General features: G+C 52.7%; 1 protein-coding gene across 1 annotated transcript in view; it reads left to right on the top strand.

Moving 5' to 3' along the window:
• Nucleotides 1–16503, top strand: part of INTS3 (integrator complex subunit 3) — a 73408-nt gene extending 56905 nt beyond the window's left edge. Inside the window, exons 19-30 of the mRNA XM_088460994.1 lie at nt 389–433; nt 597–716; nt 1980–2133; nt 2299–2367; nt 3506–3581; nt 5924–6037; nt 6119–6167; nt 9752–9919; nt 12110–12210; nt 13502–13574; nt 13739–13892; nt 16079–16503. Of these exons, the coding sequence (XP_088317120.1) occupies nt 389–433; nt 597–716; nt 1980–2133; nt 2299–2367; nt 3506–3581; nt 5924–6037; nt 6119–6167; nt 9752–9919; nt 12110–12210; nt 13502–13574; nt 13739–13892; nt 16079–16156 (1201 nt within the window). The 3' untranslated portion in view covers nt 16157–16503. The remainder of the gene's footprint in view (nt 1–388; nt 434–596; nt 717–1979; nt 2134–2298; nt 2368–3505; nt 3582–5923; nt 6038–6118; nt 6168–9751; nt 9920–12109; nt 12211–13501; nt 13575–13738; nt 13893–16078) is intronic.
• Nucleotides 16504–25146: the final 8643 nt, after the last annotated feature.

The raw sequence follows: 25146 nt of genomic DNA, 5'->3' as shown, positions 1-25146 counted from the left end.
TGGATCGGCATCCTGACCCCCACCATCCCGGAGGTAAGAGGACTGGTAAGTATGATACTTAGCCTGGGGATGGGGGGGTTAGGTTTAGGCATCCCTGGGGAGAGATTAGGGTCATGCACCCCCGGGGAGGGGGGGTGAGCTTTAGGTTTACGGTGTGGGAAGGGTGGTGTAAGGCACCCCCTGGGGATGTTAGAGTTAGGCACCACCAAGGAAGGGTTATGGTTGGGGTGGGGAGAGGGTGAGGGTTGGGTACTTACCTCCCCTGTCGGGGTCCTGGACGATCTGGCTTCTGGCGTCGGTATTTGAACCGGCGGATATCATACCGATTCCATCTGGGTGATACTGGAATGCTGTGACTTAGTAGTAACATTAATGCTATCATTTACAGGTCTTTGGAGGAGTCGGTGGGGAAGCCCCTCTATCTGATATTTCGGTAAGTCACCTAAATCACCTCTGTGTAGTAAAAGCCCCAAAACACTCCACAACCACCAGAAACTGACCGCTTATTGTCTGCCGGCTCTGAACAGGAGGTTCCACGTCTTCACCCCCCTTCCCCCATACCGTAAATCCTCACGCCTCACATTATCTCCTTCCAGAAACCTAATCCAGATGCAGGAGGACAGCACTGGTTTTTCTCTGCTCCTGGACCTTCTCTCCGAGCTCTACCAGAAACAGCCCAAGATCGGCTACCACCTGCTGTACTACCTGAAGGCCAGGTGAGGAGCTCAACCTGGACGGGCTTTCTGCCTCTCACTAATAATCCTAATTCCCACATGTTCTATTCCTATACATCAGTGATGGGATGTATGTGAGATGTTCTCTGTGTTCTCCGTCAGAGATATTCAGCAAGTTATCGTTACGGCCAGGTCACTTACACAGTCATCTTACCTGACGTAATTAGTCCTCATTCTCCTGTTTGGGCTGTGGGAGAGGAGAGGATGTCTGGGATGAGCAATATCCTGATAACACCTGACACCCTACCTGCAGCCCAGGCGTTGGGGTGCTGGGATGGGTGCGGATGTTGGCCCCCTGCAGTGTGTGCCTGAGATAGCTAATCTTCTCATTAATACACTGATCCTACTTAATAACATCCAGTCCCTGCTCTCTCCGTCCGGTCTGTTTATTAGAGATAATTAATATCCAGAGCTCTCCTTCCCTCCTCCATGTAAATAGAGAAGTAAGATTGTCTAAGCTGCCGTGAGTTTCCTGTCCCTCAGGACGTTGCTTGTGGTGACCCCTGGTTTGTACGCAGTTTGTGCTCCCTGAACCTGGGGATGGTTGTGCTGATGGGCTCCACCGAAGTGTTTATAGTGGGACCAGTGTCTGTAATAACAGGTTCTATCTCAGTTTATTTCATGGTCCCCTACTCACACACTCAGAGCCTGGTTCACAGATGGACACAGCAGCTAGTTAGCGAAGCCGTGGAGGGCGGCCGCAGCATGGAGATGCCCACCGTGGCCCCCGCAACCAGGAACGCAGCTGTGTACACGCAGGTTCACCGATGTTAGTAGTCCTGAGTCATGCAGCACGGCCGGCTGGGCAGACACGATGGTGGTATTATTTCTGCGTACGTGTTTGCAGACGCCTGCGGGTATCCGCCTCTAAAAAGAAATGAGTTTATCCGACTACTCTCCCGTCACCTCCCCCGTACGTTTAATTTCCTCCCACTAACGCTGCCTTCTTGTCAATCTCTCTGCGATCCCAGGAGGGCTGCGTGCGGGAGCGTAGAGGGACCTTCACGTACGCGCATTGCAACACTTGCACAGTCTCCCGATAGTCGCTCACCTGCGTAATTATCGTAACTGCGTCTATCTCTGTATGAGGCCCACAGACTTGCACACTCTCCCCCCTTCACTTCCCTACCATATGCACCTTAATGTGTCCCCCTCCCCCCTCTGCATTACCGGCTCTATGCTCCCCCCTTGCATTCACTCTCTGCCCGTTCTCTCTCTCCCCACATACTGGACACCCCACTCCAGCAAGGCAGCGGCTGGGAAGATGAATTTATACGAATCCTTCGCTCAGGCCACGCAGCTCGGGGACCTGCATACGTGTCTGATGATGGATATGAAAGCATGTCAGGAAGATGACGTGCGGCTGCTGTGTTACCTGACGCCGTCTATATACAGTGAGGTGAGAGCAGCAGAAATCGCACGCACTAAGATACGCGCCTGTCACCAGTGTAAGGTGTTCCTGTGGCGGACGCAGTGTTATATACTACTAGTCCATGCGTGTGTTGTGCTCCAGCTAGCAGGTAGTACATTCTGCGGATCTGACTGTCTCTCTCTTCTACACCAGTTCCCAGACGAAACGCTTCGGAGCGGAGAACTACTCAACATGATAGTAGCTGTTATTGACTCTGCCCAGGTAAGGCCTGCTCATTGCATCTCTCTGCTTATTCTGTATATGTATCCTCTCTGTAGTTCTACACTGTAGTAATGTATATCTGTATTCTCTGGGTAATCTCTGGTAGCAACCTGACTGCTGTCTCTGCCCTTTGTTGTGTGTGGCAGTTTCTCCCCCATGGTTCTTGCAGTGTCGGTTAGCACTGCTGTGGTCGATGGTTTACTTTGTCCCCAGGGTTCTTCTACCTGAGGCTGTAGGCAGTCTTCCCCTGTGTTATTCTCCCCAAGGTTGTGGGCAGTCTTCCCCTGGACTCTTCTCCCCGAGGCTGTAGGCAGTCTTCCCCTGTGTTATTCTCCCCAAGGTTGTGGGCAGGCTTCCCCTGGACTCTTCTCCCCAAAGTTGAGGGCAGGCTTCCCCTGGACTCTTCTCCCCAAGGTTGTGGGCACTCTTCACTTGGACTCTTCTCCCCAAGGTTTTGGGCAGTCTTTCCCTGTATTATTTTCCCCAGGTTGTGGGCATTCTTCCCCTGGACTCTTCTCCCGAGGTTGTGGGCAGGCTTCCCCTGGACTCTTCTCCCCAAGGTTGTGGGCAGTCTTCCCCTGGACTCTTCTCCCCAAGGTTGTGGGCAGGCTTCCCCTGGACTCTTCTCCCCAAGGTTGTGGGCAGTCTTCCCCTGGACTCTTCTCCCCAAGGTTGTGGGCAGTCTTCCCCTGGACTCTTCTCCCCAAGGTTGTGGGCAGTCTTCCCCTGGACTCTTCTCCCCAAGGTTGTGGGCAGGCTTCCCCTGGACTCTTCTCCCCAAGGTTGTGGGCAGGCTTCCCCTGGACTCTTCTCCCCAAGGTTGTGGGCAGGCTTCCCCTGGACTCTTCTCCCCAAGGTTGAGGGCAGGCTTCCCCTGGACTCTTCTCCCCAAGGTTGAGGGCAGGCTTCCCCTGGACTCTTCTCCCCAAGGTTGAGGGCAGGCTTCCCCTGGACTCTTCTGCCCAAGGTTGTGGGCAGTCTTTCCCTGGACTTTTCTCCCCAAGGTTGAGGGCAGGCTTCCCCTGGACTCTTCTCCCCAAGGTTGAGGGCAGGCTTCCCCTGGACTCTTCTCCCCAAGGTTGTGGGCAGGCTTCCCCTGGACTCTGCTTCAAGTAGTAACATCCTTCCTCTTGTTCAGCTGCAGGAGTTGGTGTGTCATGTAATGATGGGAAACCTGGTGATGTTCCGGAAAGATTCCGTGTTGAACATTTTAAGTGAGTAGATTGATGTTGATTTCATAAATATGTGTCAGTTTTTTCTGGAGGAGTAATGACTTGAGAGACTTGGGTGGTGGTATGTATGGCTGAGTTAGACTGTTTTGTGTGGTGTGAGTTTTGGTCTGGTCAGACTGTATCTGCAGAGCCGGGTGATGTGACTTATGGGCCAGTGGCTGTATAGGCAGATTTGGTTGATGGTTATGTATGGGTTGATGACTGTATCATCAGGGTTAGGTAATATGAGATGGTAGTCGGTCACACTGTATCGACAGGGTTGGATGGTGTGAGTTGGGAGCTGGTCACACTGTATCGGCACAGTTAGGTGACAGGAGTTATGGTCCAGTCACACTGTATCGGCAGGGTTGGGTGATGTGAGTTGGGAGCCGGTCACACTGTATGGGCAGGGTTGGGTGATGTGAGTTGGGAGCCGGTCTCCCTGTATCGGCAAGGTTGGGTGATGTCAGTTGGGAGCCGGTCTCCCTGTATCGGCAAGGTTGGGTGATGTGAGTTGGGAGCCGGTCTCCCTGTATCGGCAAGGTTGGGTGATGTGAGTTGGGAGCCGGTCTTCCTGTATCGGCAAGGTTGGGTGATGTGAGTTGGGAGCCGGTCTCCCTGTATCGGCAAGGTTGGGTGATGTGAGCTGGGAGCCGGTTTCCCTGTATCGGCATGGTTGGGTGATGTGAGTTGGGAGTCTGTCTCCCTGTATCGGCAGGGTTGGGTGATGTGAGTTGGGAGTCGGTCTCCCTGTATCGGCAGGGTTGGGTGATGTGAGTTGGGAGCCGGTCTCCCTGTATCGGCAAGGTTGGGTGATGTGAGTTGGGAGCCGGTCTCCCTGTATGGGCAGGGTTGGGTGATGTGAGTTGGGAGCCGGTCTCCCTGTATGGGTAGGGTTGGGTGATGTGAGTTGGGAGCCGGTCTCCCTGTATCGGCAAGGTTGGGTGATGTGAGTTGGGAGCCGGTCTCCCTGTATCGGCAAGGTTGGGTGATGTGAGTTGGGAGCCGGTCTCCCTGTATCGGCAAGGTTGGGTGATGTGAGTTGGGAGCCGGTCTCCCTGTATCGGCAAGGTTGGGTGATGTGAGTTGGGAGCCGGTCTCCCTGTATCGGCAAGGTTGGGTGATGTGAGTTGGGAGCCGGTCTCCCTGTATGGGCAGGGTTGGGTGATGTGAGTTGGGAGCCGGTCTCCCTGTATGGGCAGGGTTGGGTGATGTGAGTTGGGAGCCGGTCTCCCTGTATGGGCAGGGTTGGGTGATGTGAGTTGGGAGCCGGTCTCCCTGTATGGGCAGGGTTGGGTGATGTGAGTTGGGAGCCGGTCTCCCTGTATCGGCAAGGTTGGGTGATGTGAGTTGGGAGCCGGTCTCCCTGCATCGGCAAGGTTGGGTGATGTGAGTTGGGAGCCGGTCTCCCTGTATCGGCAGAGTTGGGTGATGTGAGTTGGGAGCCGGTCTCCCTGTATGGGCAGGGTTGGGTGATGTGAGTTGGGAGCCGGTCTCCCTTTATGGGCAAGGTTGGGTGATGTGAGTTGGGAGCCGGTCTCCCTGTATCGGCAGGGTTGGGTGATGTGAGTTGGGAGCCGGTCTCTCTGTATCGGCAGGGTTGGGTGATGTGAGTTGGGAGCCGATCTCTCTGTATCGGCAGGGTTGGGTGATGTGAGTTGGGAGCCGGTCTCCCTGTATGGGCAGGGTTGGGTGATGTGAGTTGGGAGCCGGTCTCCCTGTATCGGCAGGGTTAGGTGATGTGAGTTGGGAGCCGGTCTCCCTGTATCGGCAAGGTTGGGTGATGTGAGTTGGGAGCCGGTCTCCCTGTATCGGCAAGGTTGGGTGATGTGAGTTGGGAGCCGGTCTCCCTGTATCGGCAAGGTTGGGTGATGTGAGTTGGGAGCCGGTCTCCCTGTATGGGCAGGGTTGGGTGATGTGAGTTGGGAGCCGGTCTCCCTTTATGGGCAAGGTTGGGTGATGTGAGTTGGGAGCCGGTCTCCCTGTATCGGCAGGGTTGGGTGATGTGAGTTGGGAGCCGGTCTCTCTGTATCGGCAGGGTTGGGTGATGTGAGTTGGGAGCCGGTCTCCCTGTATCGGCAAGGTTGGGTGATGTGAGTTGGGAGCCGGTCTCCCTGTATGGGCAGGGTTGGGTGATGTGAGTTGGGAGCCGGTCTCCCTGTATCGGCAGGGTTAGGTGATGTGAGTTGGGAGCCGGTCTCCCTGTATCGGCAAGGTTGGGTGATGTGAGTTGGGAGCCGGTCTCCCTGTATCGGCAAGGTTGGGTGATGTGAGTTGGGAGCCGGTCTCCCTGTATCGGCAGGGTGAGGTGATCTTGTATAAAGTGCACCCATCTTCTTTTTCAGTTCAGAGTTTAGAGTGGGAGACATTTGAGCAGTACTGCACGTGGCAGCTATTCCTCGCTCACAATGTTCCCTTGGAGACTATTATCCCCATCCTCCAGCACCTGAAATACAAAGGTGGGTTCATATATGCACATGTTATATTATTTTATTCCCTTTGCAATGTGTTGAGACCGGCTGCATCTCTTGTCATTACAGAACACCCTGAGGCTTTATCCTGTCTCCTCCTACAGCTCAGGCGAGAGAAGTGAGTAACACAACAAACGCGTCTGGAATGAAGTTGATATGTACCCTGTATTCCCGGGGCAGGAGGAAGGAGAGAGGACTGTTTCTTCTGTAGGATAAGAAAGAGGACTTGTGTGTCTAGGGCAATATGGGAGAGGACTGTGTGTGTCTGGGGCAGGATGATAGAGGACTGTGTGTGTCTGGGGCAGGATGAGAGACCGGACTGTGTATGTCTGGGGCAGGATGGGAGAAAGGATTGTGTCGGGGGCAGGATGAGAGAAAGGACTGTGTGTCTGGGGCAGGATGTGAGTGAGGAGGGTGTGTGTCAGGGGCAGGATGAGAGAGAGGACTGTGTGTCAGGGGCAGGATGTGAGTGAGGAGGGTGTGTGTCTGGGGCAGAATGAGAGAGAGGACTGTGTGTCTGGGGCAGGATGAGAGAGAGGACTGTGTGTCTGGGGCAGGATGAGAGAGAGGACTGTGTCTGGGGCAGGATGGGAGAGAGGACTGTGTGTCTGGGGCAGGATGAGAGAGAGGACTGTGTGTCTAGGGCAGGATGGGAGAGAGGACTGTGTGTCTGGGGCAGGATGAGAGAGAGGACTGTGTGTGTCTGGGGCAGGATGGGAGAGAGGACTGTGTGTCTGGGGCAGGATGGGAGAGAGGACTGTGTCTGGGGCAGGATGAGAGAGAGGACTGTGTGTCTGGGGCAGGATGGGAGAGAGGACTGTGTGTCTAGGGTAGGATGGGAGAGAGGACTGTGTATCTGGGGCAGGATGAGAGAGGACTGTGTGTCTGGGGCAGGATGAGAGAGAGAGAGGACTGTGTGTCTGGGGCAGGATGGGAGAGGACTGTGTGTGTCTGGGGCAGATGGGAGAGAGGACTGTGTGTCTGGGGCAGGATGGGAGAGAGAGGACTGTGTGTCTGGGGCAGGATGGGAGAGAGAGGACTGTGTCTGGGGCAGGATGAGAGAGGACTGTGTGTCTGGGGCAGGATGGGAGAGAGAGGACTGTGTCTGGGGCAGGATGAGAGAGGACTGTGTGTCTGGGGCAGGATGGGAGAGAGAGGACTGTGTGGGGCAGGATGAGAGAGAGGACTGTGTGTGTCTGGGGCAGGATGAGAGAGGACTGTGTGTCTGGGGCAGGATGGGAGAGAGAGGACTGTGTCTGGGGCAGGATGAGAGAGAGAGGACTGTGTCTGGGGCAGGATGAGAGAGGACTGTGTGTCTGGGGCAGGATGGGGGAGAGAGGACTGTGTGAGGCAGGATGAGAGAGAGGACTGTGTGTGTCTGGTGCAGGATGGGAGAGGACTGTGTGTGTCTGGGGCAGGATGGTAGAGGACTGTGTGTCTGGGGCAGGATGAGAGAAGACTGTGTGTCTGGGGCAGGATGAGAGAAGACTGTGTGTCTGGGGCAGATGGGAGAGAGGACTGTGTGTCAGGGGCAGGATGTGAGTGAGGAGGGTGTGTGTCTGGGGCAGAATGAGAGAGAGGACTGTGTGTCTGGGGCAGGATGAGAGAGAGGACTGTGTGTCTGGGGCAGGATGAGAGAGAGGACTGTGTGTCTGGGGCAGGATGGGAGAGAGGACTGTGTGTCTGGGGCAGGATGAGAGAGAGGACTGTGTGTCTAGGGCAGGATGGGAGAGAGGACTGTGTGTCTAGGGCAGGATGGGAGAGAGGACTGTGTGTCTGGGGCAGGATGAGAGAGAGGACTGTGTGTGTCTGGGGCAGGATGGGAGAGAGGACTGTGTGTCTGGGGCAGGATGGGAGAGAGGACTGTGTGTCTGGGGCAGGATGAGAGAGAGGACTGTGTGTCTGGGGCAGGATGGGAGAGAGGACTGTGTGTCTAGGGCAGGATGGGAGAGAGGACTGTGTATCTGGGGCAGGATGAGAGAGGACTGTATGTCTGGGGCAGGATGAGAGAGAGGACTGTGTGTCTGGGGCAGGATGAGAGAGAGAGAGGACTGTGTGTCTGGGGCAGGATGGGAGAGGACTGTGTGTGTCTGGGGCAGATGGGAGAGAGGACTGTGTGTCTGGGGCAGGATGGGAGAGAGAGGACTGTGTGTCTGGGGCAGGATGGGAGAGAGAGGACTGTGTCTGGGGCAGGATGAGAGAGGACTGTGTGTCTGGGGCAGGATGGGAGAGAGAGGACTGTGTCTGGGGCAGGATGAGAGAGGACTGTGTGTCTGGGGCAGGATGGGAGAGAGAGGACTGTGTGGGGCAGGATGAGAGAGAGGACTGTGTGTGTCTGGGGCAAGATGAGAGAGGACTGTGTGTCTGGGGCAGGATGGGAGAGAGAGGACTGTGTCTGGGGCAGGATGAGAGAGAGAGGACTGTGTCTGGGGCAGGATGAGAGAGGACTGTGTGTCTGGGGCAGGATGGGGGAGAGAGGACTGTGTGAGGCAGGATGAGAGAGAGGACTGTGTGTGTCTGGTGCAGGATGGGAGAGGACTGTGTGTGTCTGGGGCAGGATGGTAGAGGACTGTGTGTCTGGGGCAGGATGAGAGAAGACTGTGTGTCTGGGGCAGATGGGAGAGAGGACTGTGTGTCTGGGGCAGGATGGGAGAGAGAGGACTGTGTGTCTGGGGCAGGATGGGAGAGAGAGGACTGTGTGGGGCAGGATGAGAGAGAGGACTGTGTGTCTGGGGCAGGATGGGAGAGGACTGTGTGTGTCTGGTGCAGGATGAGAGAGAGGACTGTGTGTGTCTGGGGCAGGATGGTAGAGGACTGTGTGTCTGGGGCAGGATGGGAGAGGACTGTGTGTCTGGGGCAGGATGGGAGAGGACTGTGTGTCTGGGGCAGGATGAAGAACCCCCTGTCTAGCAGCTGGAGGATTGTCCTTGCATAGAAGACCAGCCATTGTCTCGGTGCTCCTATGCGTTCTGTATGGTGCCTGCGAGTGGAAGGGATGGATGAGTGATGTGTTTCGTGTGGAGGGGGCAACGCATGACAATTAGAGCTGAGCTAATCTGTAATTATCCTGGACTCTTATCTGTACGAGGGCTCTTTGTACATTCGCCTCCCGCTCAGACACCCGCTGTGTAATGAATTCTCCTATTGTGCAGAGGAGAGGCAGCGGCTTGGAAGATAAGAGCACCCTGACATGGTCACTGAATACTTTCCTTCCCCATATGACATGTGCCAGTAGTCAGGTGTTACACCGAGTAGATGGAGGTTGGGCAATGTATGGACATGGGGGCAGAATGGGAAGAGCAGGGTGTCTGATGGCGCTACATGGAAGGCAGTATGTAGGATGTGTTAGTCCATGGTCCCTGTATAAGCAGTAATTACATAATACAGTCCGTGTCCGTCTGGGTTTTGAGCACACTGAGCCATCGGGATATATCTGTATATACACAGAAGGGGCACTTACCGCAACAACACTGCGCAAGATACTGAACGTATGCGGATTTCTGTCTGTCACATTCTGCATTATCCTGTACAGCGAGATCTCTTATCACGCCCGCAGATAGCGTGGTCTCTCCGGACATTATATGTGCCTGATGTGCGTGGGGCTGTCAGATTATTTAGCTCTGGGTGGAGTTACTTTTATTATTGCGTTATTCTGCACTTCCTCCTGTTTCGGTTCCCTATGATTCTTGTTCTCATCCCCAGACCTACTGAGGAGATGGTGAAGATGGTCCTCAGCCGACCATGTCACCCCGATGATCAGTTCACCACTAGTATTCTGCGGCACTGGTGCTTGAAGCATGACGATAATCTGGCGGAGCATATCAAGTCTTTGCTCATCAAGAACAACAGTCTTCCCCGGAAACGGCAAAGGTAAGAGGCCATGTTTTAGACATAACCGCTTCTTTCCTTGCCCAGTCTGACCCAGCTGTTAGATAACATTTTTAGCTAGAAGACTACCACATCCCATCACACCTGCCCTGAAGGCCTAGACCACCACTCCCCATCTCACCCGACCTGAAGGCCTAGACCACCACTCCCCATCTCACCCGAACTGAGGGCCTAGACCACCACTTCCCCTCTCACCCGAACTGAGGGCCTAGACCACCACTCCCCATCTCACCCGACCTGAAGGCCTATACCACCACTCCCCATTTCAGCCAAACTGAGGGCCTAGACCACCACTCCCCATCTCACCCGACCTGAAGGCCTAGACCACCACTCCCCATCTCACCCGAACTGAGGGCCTAGACCACCACTTCCCCTCTCACCCGAACTGAGGGCCTAGACCACCACTTCCCCTCTCACCCGAACTGAGGGCCTAGACCACCACTCCCCATCTCTCCCGACCTGAAGGCCTAGACCACCACTCCCCATCTCTCCCGACCTTAAGGCCTAGACCACCACTCCCCATCTCTCCCGACCTGAAGGCCTAGACCACCACTCCCCATCTCTCCCGACCTGAAGGCCTAGACCACCACTCCCCATCTCTCCCGACCTGAAGGCCTAGACCACCACTCCCCATCTCTCCCGACCTGAAGGCCTAGACCACCACTCCCCATCTCTCCCGACCTGAAGGCCTAGACCACCACTCCCCATCTCTCCCGACCTGAAGGCCTAGACCACCACTCCCCATCTCTCCCGACCTGAAGGCCTAGACCACCACTCCCCATCTCTCCCGACCTGAAGGCCTAGACCACCACTCCCCATCTCTCCCGACCTGAAGGCCTAGACCACCACTCCCCATCTCTCCCGACCTGAAGGCCTAGACCACCACTCCCCATCTCTCCCGACCTGAAGGCCTAGACCACCACTCCCCATCTCTCCCGACCTGAAGGCCTAGACCACCACTCCCCATCTCTCCCGACCTGAAGGCCTAGACCACCACTCCCCATCTCTCCCGACCTGAAGGCCTAGACCACCACTCCCCATCTCTCCCGACCTGAAGGCCTAGACCACCACTCCCCATCTCTCCCGACCTGAAGGCCTAGACCACCACTCCCCATCTCTCCCGACCTGAAGGCCTAGACCACCACTCCCCATCTCTCCCGACCTGAAGGCCTAGACCACCACTCCCCATCTCTCCCGACCTGAAGGCCTAGACCACCACTCCCCATCTCTCCCGACCTGAAGGCCTAGACCACCACTCCCCATCTCTCCCGACCTGAAGGCCTAGACCACCACTCCCCATCTCTCCCGACCTGAAGGCCTAGACCACCACTCCCCATCTCTCCCGACCTGAAGGCCTAGACCACCACTCCCCATCTCTCCCGACCTGAAGGCCTAGACCACCACTCCCCATCTAACATGACCTGTCTAAACTACCAGTCCCCATCTAACATGACCTGAGGGTGTAGACTACTACTCCCCATCTCAGCTGACCTGAGGGTGTAGACTACTACTCCCCATCTCAGCTGACCTGAGGGTCTAGAACACCACCCCCCATCTCAGCTGACCTGAGGGTCTAGAACACCACCCTCAATCTCAGCCGCTATGTGGGTCAAACTAGACTACAACTTACAGTCTCTCCTGCCCCAAGAACCAGGACTTTTTATCCATGTCACCTTCATCTAATGTCTCAGACCCTCATCCTGGTATCCAGGACACCATCTTCACCCACCCCATGGCAGAACCATCATTACCAGCTGTAACCATATTAATCTTGTATGGTTTCTGTTCGCTATGTCACTTTCTATTGTCACTCTGGTCTTTCCTGAGTGTCTGATCTTGTTGGAAAGAGACAGCTGAGGGTCTCGCACTAATTAAATCGCCCTTTCCCTCACACTACACCCACAGCACTGTATTATGTATATAGATCAGCGGCGTATGTAAGAGGGATTCTTATAGTGCGTGTAATCAGCAGTGTCTATGTATTAGAGAGCATTTCTGTACCTACGTATAACACAGACACCTATTACACACATGAATGTTAGAGAGACGTGTGACGCGTCCGAGGTGCTAGAGGCCTCACCACTGAGAGACGATGGGACCTGTTCTGTATGGCGTTTCCGGTCAGCGAGCGTTGCGCACATTGATGTGTAATCTGCTGTCTTCTCTTTGCAGTCTCCGGAGTTCGAGCAGTAAATTGGCGCAGCTGACGCTGGAGCAGATTCTGGAACATCTGGATAACCTGAGGGTGAACCTGTCCAACACCAAACAGAACTGTTAGTATCAGGTCTTCTCTTCCTGACCCAGCCACAGCCCCGATGCCAGGTCCCACCCTCCTGTCCATATGCTGCTGAGCCAGATACCACCCCCATCACCACCTATTCTGTTCCTAAATCTTATTCCCAGACCTTCTTTTCAAGACATCTGTGTGCCCAAATCCCTCAGCCACGTCCCATCCAACCTAGTATCACCAAGGCCGGGCACCAGCAAACCCCCCCATTGTTTCCCTGTATCCTGTATGTATGATGTTTATAGAGGTCGCTGAATACACAGTAAACATGGCATCCTTCAGTGGTGGCATTCAACATTGTAATAGGATACGATGAAACACAGCGGCGATAAGGCACTCACAAGGGGCAGGTTACATCCTATTTCAGGTGACACCAGGGGTCCCAGACCTTAGGGAATTGTCCAATACCCGGAGATATAAAGATTGTTTTGGGGTTCTCTAAAACTGGGGTCAGAATGGTTGGGGAACCTCTCGGAATCTGTGCGACCCTGGTTTAGGCTTTTAGTTCTGCAACTTCAATAATTAGATTTAGGTATTAGAAGTCACATTCTGAGAGGGGCCTCACACAGTACTTAGTGGTGGAGCTGCAGCTCCCCCTGGTGATGAAACAGTTCTACTGCAAGCCTAACGGATCTGATGGTATTTTACCACCAAAGTCCTGTGTATAAATCTTCCGGGCAGGACATTATTATTTTATATCTGCCGGGGCTCCTGGCAGATATCACCCGTATTAGGACCTGTTCAGTTGCAGCTCGCTGGGGCACTGTGTGGCATACTTATTAAATCCCGGCACCCACATTTGTTTCAAATAGTTCTGGGTCCAACTCATCCCCCTCCACCCAAATCAACTGATTAATGACAACTAGCTGAGTTCTCTCTATGAATTATGTGACATCCATACAGATAAGTATTATGGGGGAGATGTACTAGGCTAGGGGAGAGAGAGAAAGTACCAACCAATCAGCTCCTAACTGTAATTTTTCATTTACAGCCTGTAAACTGACAGGAGCTAATTGGTTGGTGCTTTATCACTCCAGGCTTAGTGCATCTCCCCTTATGTGTTATATACTACTAGCACCTGACACATGAGTCTCACCTTACCGGTGACGTCCTGCCCTCTGCTGCTCATTGCAGTGTTACAGCTAGTGACGAGCATTAAAGCTGACGGTTATCCATCATGGCGATAGCGGGAGGAGAGAGATTATAGGCCGGTCCCTTTCCCAGCTGCTGGGGAGCGTTATTACTAGACTGGATCCATTATGGTGTTTTCTGATCAGTTTTTAGCCAGACGCCGATCTTACAAGCTCTCCAGCATGTCCAGGCCAGCTGCGACGAGGCGCACAAGATGAAGTAAGTGTCACCCCCGGGGGTTTGGGGCTATTCACAGAATGTAACGCCCAGCAGGGACGCCTGTTGTCCGACAGTGATGTATCATTCACTGCAGCTGAATAGTCGTTGATAATAGTCCATCTTTACACAACGGAACATGTCCCAGATAGTGTCTGTGTTGTTAGGTTCAGCGACCTGTTCTCGCTGGCGGAGGAATATGAAGACTCGACAAAGCCACCCAAGAGCCGGCGGAAAGGTCCCATGACGAGTCCTAGAAGTAGAAAAAATATGGCGCAGCCGGCCAACACAGAAGAAGACTCGGCGTCCAGCAGCGCATCGGTGAGACGCAGGCAGACTGGGGCTGCAAAGGGCTGACGTGTGAGAGCGCCTGGTGGGGACTGCGAGGGGGTGACTGGTGTGAGAGCGCCTGGTGGGGACTGTGAGGGCCTGCAATGGGCTGTGAGAGCGCCTGGTGGGGACTGCGAGGGGGTGAGAGCGCCTGGTGGGGACTGCGAGGGGGTGACCGTGTGAGAGCGCCTGGTGGGGACTGCGAGGGGGTGACCGGTGTGAGAGCGCCTGGTGGGGACTGCGGGGGGGTCAGGACTGAGAGCGCCTGGTGGGGACTGTGAGGGGGTGACCGGTGTGAGAGCACCTGGTGGGGACTGTGAGGGGGTGACTGGTGTGAGAGCGCCTGGTGGGGACTGCGAGGGGGTGACAGGTGTGAGAGCGCCTGATGGGGACTGCGAGGGAGTGACCGGTGTGAGAGCGCCTGGTGGGGACTGTGAGGGGCTGCAAAGGGCTGAGAGCGCACCTGGTGGGGACTGCGAGGGGGTGACAGGTGTGAGAGCGCCTGGTGGGGACTGCGAGGGGGTGACTGGTGTGAGAGCGCCTGGTGGGGACTGCGAGGGGGTGACTGGTGTGAGAGCGCCTAGTGGGGACTGCGAGGGGGTGACCGTGTGAGAGCGCCTGGTGGGGACTGCGAGGGGGGTGACAGGTGTGAGAGCGCCTGGTGGGGACTGCGAGGGGGTGACAGGTGTGAGAGCGCCTGGTGGGGACTGCGGGGGGTCTGGACTGAGAGCGCCTGGTGGGGAAAGCGTGGGGGTGACCGGTGTGAGAGCGCCTGGTGGGGACTGCGAGGGGGTGAGAGCGCCTGGTGGGGACTGCGAGGGGGTGACCGTGTGAGAGCGCCTGGTGGGGACTGCGAGGGGGTGACCGGTGTGAGAGCGCCTGGTGGGGACTGCGGGGGGGTCAGGACTGAGAGCGCCTGGTGGGGACTGTGAGGGGGTGACCGGTGTGAGAGCACCTGGTGGGGACTGCGAGGGGGTGACAGGTGTGAGAGCGCCTGATGGGGACTGCGAGGGAGTGACCGGTGTGAGAGCGCCTGGTGGGGACTGTGAGGGGCTGCAAAGGGCTGAGAGCGCACCTGGTGGGGACTGCGAGGGGGTGACCGGTGTGAGAGCGCCTGGTGGGGACTGCGGGGGGGGTCAGGACAGAGAGCGCCTGGTGGGGACTGCGTGGGGGTGACCGGTGTGAGAGCACCTGGTGGGGACTGCGAGGGGATGACCGGTGTGAGAGCGCCTGGTGGGGACTGCGAGGGGGTGACTGATGTGAGAGCGCCTGGTGGGGACTGCGAGGGGGTGCCCGGTGTGAAAGCGCCTGGTGGGGACTGCGAGGGGGTGCCCGGTGTGAGAGCGCCTGGTGGGGACTGCGAGGGGGTGACTGGTGTGAGAGCGCCTGGTGGGAACTGCGAGTGGGTGAGAGCGCCTGGTGGGGACTGCAAGGGGGGTGACAGGTGTGAGAGCGCCTGGTGGGGACTGCGAGGGGGTGACCGGTGTGAGAGCGCCTGGTGGGGACTGCGGGGGGGTCTGGACTGAGAGCGCCTGGTGGGGACTGCGTGGGGGTGACCGGTGTGAGAGCGCCTGGTGGGGACTGCGAGGGGGTGAGAGCGCCTGGTGGGGACTGCGAGGGGGTGACCGTGTGAGAGCGCCTGTTGGGGACTGCGAGGGGGGTGACAGGTGTGAGAGCGCCTGGTGGGGACTGCGAGGGGGTGACCGGTGTGAGAGCGCCTGGTGGGGACTGCGAGGGGGGTGACAGGTGTGAGAGCGCCTGGTGGGGACTGCGAGGGGGTGACCGGTGTGAGAGCGCCTGGTGGGGACTGCGGGGGGGTCAGGACTGAGAGCGCCTGGTGGGGACTGTGAGGGGGTGTCCGGTGTGAGAGCACCTGGTGGGGACTGCGAGGGGATGACCGGTGTGAGAGCGCCTGGTGGGGACTGCGAGGGGGTGACTGGTGTGAGAGCGCCTGGTGGGGACTGCGAGGGGGTGCCCGGTGTGAGAGTGCCTGGTGGGGACTGCGAGGGGGTGACAGGTGTGAGGGACTTTGATGAAGGGATTGGTACACAATAGTGTAGGTAAGGCGCTGGGTTACCGCTCGTGGTCACACGTGTCGGATTCTTGCTGGGGTAGGACAGGACCATGTGCGCTGCGGTTACCGTGTGATGTGATACAGGCCTGACTTTCACTTACAGGAGGAGGAGGACACCAAGCCAAAGCCCAGCAAGAGGAAGAGGAAGGGGTCTGCTGCGGTGGGCTCAGACAGTGATTGATCAGCCCCCACACTGGTGGGTGCTGACGTGATCCATGCCGCAGTGAGGGGATTGAACGTGGTTTATTTGTTGGGGACTTTAATCTGTACTGGGCAGATCACTGCGTCATCTTCCCCAACCACAGACCACGCTTCACGGGCGCAATAAACGAGTAGACGCGGAGCCCCTCCCGTGATGAGGGCGGGACCTTTATATTAAAGCAAATTTCATATTTTCTTACTGAACTGTAAATAAAAGTCTCATTACAGGACCAGCTGCTCAGCGCTACGGAAATGTACATTTTTTTTTTAGAAAAATAATATTTTAAAACACAATAAATGGATTCCTGAAACCCACCCCGTGTACCAGCACCCGCCTCCTCTATTCTCTGCTCCTTCTTATCCATGTAGTGCTGTCTCTAATCATTCAGATCATCCCAATGCTCACAGCAGCACAGAGTATATCAGGAGAGGGGTGATGTGTCAGTGAGGACAGAGCTGCATGTGACCGGATGTGATGAGGGCAATGGAGGACAAGGTGTCCTAAGGCGAGCTCTGGGAGGACAGAAACCTCCCGTGGAACAGAAGGGCAAAAGAGCCATAGACTGAGAAGTATATCATGGGAGGAGCAGGGACCCCAGCAGCACATAGTATATCAGGAGATGAGTGAGGACAGGGCTGCATGTGACAGAGGCATTGTCAAGATTGGCGGGTGAAATACTAGAAACCAGTGACATCACTGAGAGTACAGTCTATTCAGTCACTAGAAACTAGTGACATCACTGAGAGTGCAGCCTATCCAGTCACTAGGAACCAGTGACATCACTGAGAGTGCAGCCTATCCAGTCACTAGGAGACAGTGACATCACTGAGAGTGCAGCCTATCCAGTCACTAGGAACCAGTGACATCACTAAGAATGCAGCCTATCCAGTCACTAGGAGCCAGTGACATCACTAAGAATGCAGCCTATCCAGTCACTAGGAGCCAGTGACATCACTAAGAATGCAGCCTATCCAGTCACTAGGAGCCAGTGACATCACTGAGAGTGCAGCCTATCCAGTCACTAGGAGACAGTGACATCACTGAGAGTGCAGCCTATCCAGTCACTAGGAGACAGTGACATCACTGAGAGTGCAGCCTATCCAGTCACTAGGAGCCAGTGACATCACTAAGAATGCAGCCTATCCAGTCACTAGGAGCCAGTGACATCACTGGGCAATGTCTTGTAGCACAGTATGGGTCTTTTAACTGTGTGAGTGTAGATTTTACAGGCTTTATTAGCTATAACAGCTAGAGGGCACAATTACTATTAAAGCTGTTCCTTCTGTTTCTTGTGGACATCCTGCGCACATTGAACACAATACTAAAGTCTCACACTGGCTTCTGAGCAAGACAACATCTTTGTACAATATGGCTATTCCCATGAGTGTTGTCATAACATCTGCATTATAGGTCCCATTTATCATTTAATATTTATGGGGTATCCCCTGAAAATAGCCGATTTGGGGGGTACACACAAACATTAAGGTTCCCCCAGATGTACCATCGAGGGACTGCAGGAGATAGCTCTGATATCTACTGTGGTCTCTCAATTTCTGACTGCAACTGCAGCCCCCATAGGTTTGTTTGGGAGCTGCTGTGCTGCAGGATTTACCAAGCTCCAGAGCTTGCTCCGATAGATAACTCCATCTCCAGAGCTTGCCCCCCGATAGATTACTCCATCTCCAGAGCTTGCCCCCCGATAGATTACTCCATCTCCAGAGCTTGCCCCCCGATAGATAACTCCATCTCCAGAGCTTGCCCCCCGATAGACAACTTCATCTCCAGAGCTTGCCCCCCGATAGATAACTCCATCTCCACAGCTTGCCCCCCGATAGATAACTCCATCTCCAATGGGCGTTATCCTATAGTAGACATTTTTTTCCGGATAGGAGGGGATCGTCTGGATCGCACTCCATTGGCCCCCAGCAACACATGAGCCGGCCGAGGGACAAGTATTGGCTGCAGGGGACCAAGTTGGAAAGTGTAATTGCTTCCAGCTCAGCGCCGGGACGTGCGAGGTATATATGTGTATGGCCACTGGCCAGCCTTATGCTGGGTACCCACTTAATGTGTGTACCTAACGATGTGACCCACGACACCTCTCCTCCGATGGGCCCGACATATTGGGCGGCTAGTACATGCCAGAGGATCTGGTGCCTGACATGTCAGCCCCTGCGTGGGGTCGTCGGTCGCATCGTCAGGTCGGCCTGTATGTAGGCTGAAGACGGTCGACCTGACGATGCGGCTGAAGACCCCACGGGAGGGCGCACCGGACGATGTAGAGCGTACACACTAGGTGATATTGAATGATAGGTCGTTCCGATGTGTCAGAACTGGGCATATCGTTCAAAATATCGTCTAGTGTGTATGCACCTTTAGCCGATGTTTGGTACCTACTTTATTGTATATCTGACATGCGCCAGTATATCTGTGAGACTGGTATGTATTTGATCTACGCTTATGACAGTGGGGGAAGCTTTTCTTCCTAGGCCCCTCTGACTTCCTATCAGTGATGGATTTGAAGGACATCTGTGTGGCTGAGATGTATTACGAGGGTCACACAGAATGGACGTGATGCAATCCATTCTGGTGGGGTGGTGGTTATACAGCTGTTCCGCAATGTTCTACATCTGTGTACTGATCTGGCCTGCGGTAATTGGAACGTGGCAGTATGTTCATCCCCCCTCGCCCCCTTCTGGGATTAATTATTTCCAGTCACCTGGCCTCACTCTTGTATGAACAGATGACAGAGCGTCCCCACGTAACCCAGCAGGGGAGCAGCATTATGTGACTACGCTGTCTCTCTGTGGACCCCTCCTTTCCAAAGCATGACCCCATGTTATACAGAGACTGAGTATGCAGCACGGATAAGGAGACAAATGACCCTTTACAATGTGATTTTTTAAATGGTTGAGCTTGCTGGTGCTTGTGGTACTACTAACTCCAGTATACTCATGGCTTCCAGGGCATGCTGTTAGATGATGAATCACAAGTGGCATACAGGGCATGCTGGTACTTATAGTACACCAAGGTGAAATTATAAAAAAAAAAAACAACAACTTTTTTTTGGTCCACGGACATGATGTGTGGGGCACAGGTTGAGTCTATCATATCCAAAATGCATGGGACCAGGGGTATTTTGGATATCGGAATATTCTGTATTTTGGAATAATTGCATATTATAATGAGATATCTTGGGAATGGGACCCCAATATACGTACAGAATGCATTTATGTGTTATATACACCTTATACACACAGCCTGCAGGTCATTTTGTGCCGGTGGGTGTAGTACCAGGTAGAGGTGGGGGTGCTGGTGGTTGTTGTGCAGGGTACGGGTGGGGGTGCCGGTGGGTGTAGTACCAGGTAGAGGTGGGGGTGCCGGTGGTTGTTGTGCAGGGTACGGGTGGGGGTGCTGGTGGTTGTGCAGGGTACGGGTGGGGGTGCCGGTGGGTGTAGTACCAGGTAGAGGTGGGGGTGCAGGTGGTTGTTGTGCAGGGTACGGGTGGGGGTGCCGGTGGGTGTAGTACCAGGTAGAGGTGGGGGTGCTGGTGGTTGTTGTGCAGGGTACGGGTGGGGGTGCCGGTGGGTGTAGTACCAGGTAGAGGTGGGGGTGCCGGTGGTTGTTGTGCAGGGTACGGGTGGGGGTGCTGGTGGTTGTGCAGGGTACGGGTGGGGGTGCCGGTGGGTGTAGTACCAGGTAGAGGTGGGGGTGCAGGTGGTTGTTGTGCAGGGTACGGGTGGGGGTGCCGGTGGGTGTAGTACCAGGTAGAGGTGGGGGTGCTGGTGGTTGTTGTGCAGGGTACGGGTGGGGGTGCCGGTGGGTGTAGTACCAGGTAGAGGTGGGGGTGCCGGTGGTTGTTGTGCAGGGTACGGGTACGGGTGGGGGTGCCGGTGGGTGTAGTACCAGGTAGAGGTGGGGGTGCCGGTGGTTGTTGTGCAGGGTACGGGTGGGGGTGCCGGTGGGTGTAGTACCAGGTAGAGGTGGGGGTGCCGGTGGTTGTTGTGCAGGGTACGGGTGGGGGTGCCGGTGGGTGTAGTACCAGGTAGAGGTGGGGGTGCCGGTGGGTGTAGTACCAGGTAGAGGTGGGGGTGCTGGTGGTTGTTGTGCAGGGTACGGGTGGGGGAGCTGGTGGGTGTAGTGCTAGGTAGAGGTGGGGGTGCTGGTGGGTGTAGTACCAGATACGGGTGGGGGTGCAGGTGGGTGTGTAGTACCAGGTACGGGTGGGGGTGCCGGGTACAGGTGGGGGTGCTGGTGGGCGTAGTGCCGGGTACGGGCGGGGGTGTAATGCCGGGAACTTGTAGTGCCGGGTACGGGTGGGGGGGCCGGTGGGTGTAGTGCCGGGTACGGGTGGGGGGGCCGGTGGGTGTGTAGTGCCGGGTACGGGTGGGGGTGTAGTAGTAGTGGTACCATAGGAAGGGGGCGCTGCTAGGGTTAGGGGGGTGTGGTATTGGGGGTGAGGCCGCGGCACCTCCTGCCTCTCTTCCCCCGGAGCCCATGCTGATGATGATGTGGGTCGCTGCGGTGCTGGGGGCGCTGCTGCTGCTGGTGTCGGTGCTGTTGCCCCGGGGCCTCCGGTTGCTGCTGGAGGATGTGCGGTTCGCGGTGCGGGCCTCCCGGCTGAAGCGGACTGTGCGGCGCTGGATGGGGGAGGGGGCGCTCTCCCTCCCGGGGCTCTTCCAGCTGCAGCTTCGCAGCCGCCCGGACTCCGTCCTCCTCCGGTACCGGGAGCAGACCCTGACCTACCGGCAGCTGGATGCGCGGAGCTCCCGGGCGGCGGCGGCGCTCTCCCCGGCCGGCCTCAGCCCCGGGGAGACGGTGGCGCTGCTGCTGGGGAACGAGCCCCGCTTCCTGGAGGCCTGGTTCGGGCTGGCAAAGCTGGGGGTGGTCGCTGCCTTCCTCAACGTCAACGTCCGGAGAGGGGCCCTGAGGCACTGCCTGGGGGCCAGCGGGGCCCGGGGCCTCATCACCAGCCCAGGTCTGTATGTGTCATGTATGTGTCATGTATGTATAGGATGCTGTGCTCCCTACTCTACACTGTAGGGATCACTATCACTGACTGAGGGGCCGTCTAATAATGTCCTGTGTGGCTGTATGGTACACCTGTATTACTGTACAGTATATCACACATATATACATATAACGCTGCTCTGTATGGTACACCTGTATTACTGTACAGTATATCACACATATATACATATAACGCTGCTCTGTATGGTACACCTGTATTACTGTACAGTATATCACACATATATACATATAACGCTGCTCTGTATGGTACACCTGTATTACTGTACAGTATATCACACATATATACATATAACGCTGCTCTGTATGATACACCTGTATTACTGTACAGTATATCACACACATATATACATATAACGCTGCTCTGTATGGTACACCTGTATTACTGTACAGTATATCACACACATATATACATATAACGCTGCTCTGTATGGTACACCTGTATTACTGTACAGTATATCACACATATATACATATAACGCTGCTCTGTATGGTACACCTGTATTACTGTACAGTATATCACACATATATACATATAACGCTGCTCTGTATGGTACACCTGTATTACTGTACAGTATATCACACACATATATACATATAACGCTGCTCTGTATGATACACCTGTATTACTGTACAGTATATCACACATATATACATATAACGCTGCTCTGTATGGTACACCTGTATTACTGTACAGTATATCACACACATATATACATATAACGCTGCTCTGTATGGTACACCTGTATTACTGTACAGTATATCACACACATATATACATATAACGCTGCTCTGTATGGTACACCTGTATTACTGTACAGTATATCACACACATATATACATATAAAGCTGCTCTGTATGGTACACCTGTATTACTGTACAGTATATCACACATATATACATATAACGCTGCTCTGTATGATACACCTGTATTACTGTACAGTATATCACACATATATACATATAAAGCTGCTCTGTATGATACACCTGTATTACTGTACAGTATATCACACATATATACATATAAAGCTGCTCTGTATGATACACCTGTATTACTGTACAGTATATCACACACATATGATACATATAACGCTGCTCTGTATGATACACCTGTATTACTCTGCCGTATATCACACATATATACATATAACGCTGCTCTGTATGATACACCTGTATTACTGTACAGTATATCACACACATATATACATATAACGCTGCTCTGTATGGTTCACCTGTATTACTGTACAGTATATCACACATATATACATATAACGCTGCTCTGTATGGTACACCTGTATTACTGTACAGTATATCACACACATATATACATATAACGCTGCTCTGTATGGTACACCTGTATTACTGTACAGTATATCACACACATATATACATATAACGCTGCTCTGTATGGTACACCTGTATTACTCTGCCGTATATCACACATATATACATATAACGCTGCTCTGTATGATACACCTGTATTACTGTACAGTATATCACACACATATATACATATAACGCTGCTCTGTATGGTTCACCTGTATTACTGTACAGTATATCACACATATATACATATAACGCTGCTCTGTATGGTACACCTGTATTACTGTACAGTATATCACACACATATATACATATAACGCTGCTCTGTATGGTACACCTGTATTACTGTACAGTATATCACACACATATATACATATAACGCTGCTCTGTATGGTACACCTGTATTACTGTACAGTATATCACACATATATACATATAACGCTGCTCTGTATGGTACACCTGTATTACTGTACAGTATATCACACACATATATACATATAACGCTGCTCTGTATGGTACACCTGTATTACTGTACAGTATATCACACACATATATACATATAACGCTGCTCTGTATGGTACACCTGTATTACTGTACAGTATATCACACATATATACATATAACGCTGCTCTGTATGGTACACCTGTATTACTGTACAGTATATCACACATATATACATATAACGCTGCTCTGTATGATACACCTGTATTACTGTACAGTATATCACACACATATATACATATAAAGCTGCTCTGTATGGTACACCTGTATTACTGTACAGTATATCACACATATATACATATAACGCTGCTCTGTATGGTACACCTGTATTACTGTACAGTATATCACACATATATACATATAACGCTGCTCTGTATGGTACACCTGTATTACTGTACAGTATATCACACATATATACATATAACGCTGCTCTGTATGGTACACCTGTATTACTGTACAGTATATCACACACATATATACATATAACGCTGCTCTGTATGGTACACCTGTATTACTGTACAGTATATCACACATATATACATATAACGCTGCTCTGTATGGTACACCTGTATTACTGTACAGTATATCACACACATATATACATATAACGCTGCTCTGTATGGTACACCTGTATTACTGTACAGTATATCACACACATATATACATATAACGCTGCTCTGTATGGTACACCTGTATTACTGTACAGTATATCACACATATATACATATAACGCTGCTCTGTATGATACACCTGTATTACTGTACAGTATATCACACACATATATACATATAACGCTGCTCTGTATGGTACACCTGTATTACTGTACAGTATATCACACACATATATACATATAAAGCTGCTCTGTATGATACACCTGTATTACTGTACAGTATATCACACATATATACATATAACGCTGCTCTGTATGATACACCTGTATTACTGTACAGTATATCACACATATATACATATAACGCTGCTCTGTATGGTACACCTGTATTACTGTACAGTATATCACACATATATACATATAACGCTGCTCTGTATGGTACACCTGTATTACTGTACAGTATATCACACACATATATACATATAACGCTGCTCTGTATGGTACACCTGTATTACTGTACAGTATATCACACACATATATACATATAACGCTGCTCTGTATGATACACCTGTATTACTGTACAGTATATCACACATATATACATATAACGCTGCTCTGTATGATACACCTGTATTACTGTACAGTATATCACACACATATATACATATAACGCTGCTCTGTATGGTACACCTGTATTACTGTACAGTATATCACACATATATACATATAACGCTGCTCTGTATGGTACACCTGTATTACTGTACAGTATATCACACACATATATACATATAACGCTGCTCTGTATGGTACACCTGTATTACTGTACAGTATATCACACACATATATACATATAACGCTGCTCTGTATGATACACCTGTATTACTGTACAGTATATCACACATATATACATATAACGCTGCTCTGTATGGTACACCTGTATTACTGTACAGTATATCACACATATATACATATAACGCTGCTCTGTATGTACACCTGTATTACTGTACAGTATATCACACATATATACATATAACGCTGCTCTGTATGATACACCTGTATTACTGTACAGTATATCACACACATATATACATATAACGCTGCTCTGTATGGATACACCTGTATTACTGTACAGTATATCACACATATATACATATAACGCTGCTCTGTATGGTACACCTGTATTACTGTACAGTATATCACACATATATACATATAACGCTGCTCTGTATGATACACCTGTATTACTGTACAGTATATCACACACATATATACATATAACGCTGCTCTGTATGATACACCTGTATTACTGTACAGTATATCACACACATATATACATATAACGCTGCTCTGTATGATACACCTGTATTACTGTACAGTATATCACACATATATACATATAACGCTGCTCTGTATGGTACACCTGTATTACTGTACAGTATATCACACATATATACATATAACGCTGCTCTGTATGGTACACCTGTATTACTGTACAGTATATCACACA

This window comes from Taudactylus pleione, unplaced genomic scaffold, assembly GCF_031769625.1.
Source record: "Taudactylus pleione unplaced genomic scaffold, aTauple2 ptg000997l, whole genome shotgun sequence".
Lineage (NCBI taxonomy): Eukaryota > Metazoa > Chordata > Amphibia > Anura > Myobatrachidae > Taudactylus > Taudactylus pleione.
The sequence above is the reverse complement of the archived record's forward strand: the minus strand, read 5'-3'. Positions and strand labels throughout refer to the sequence as shown.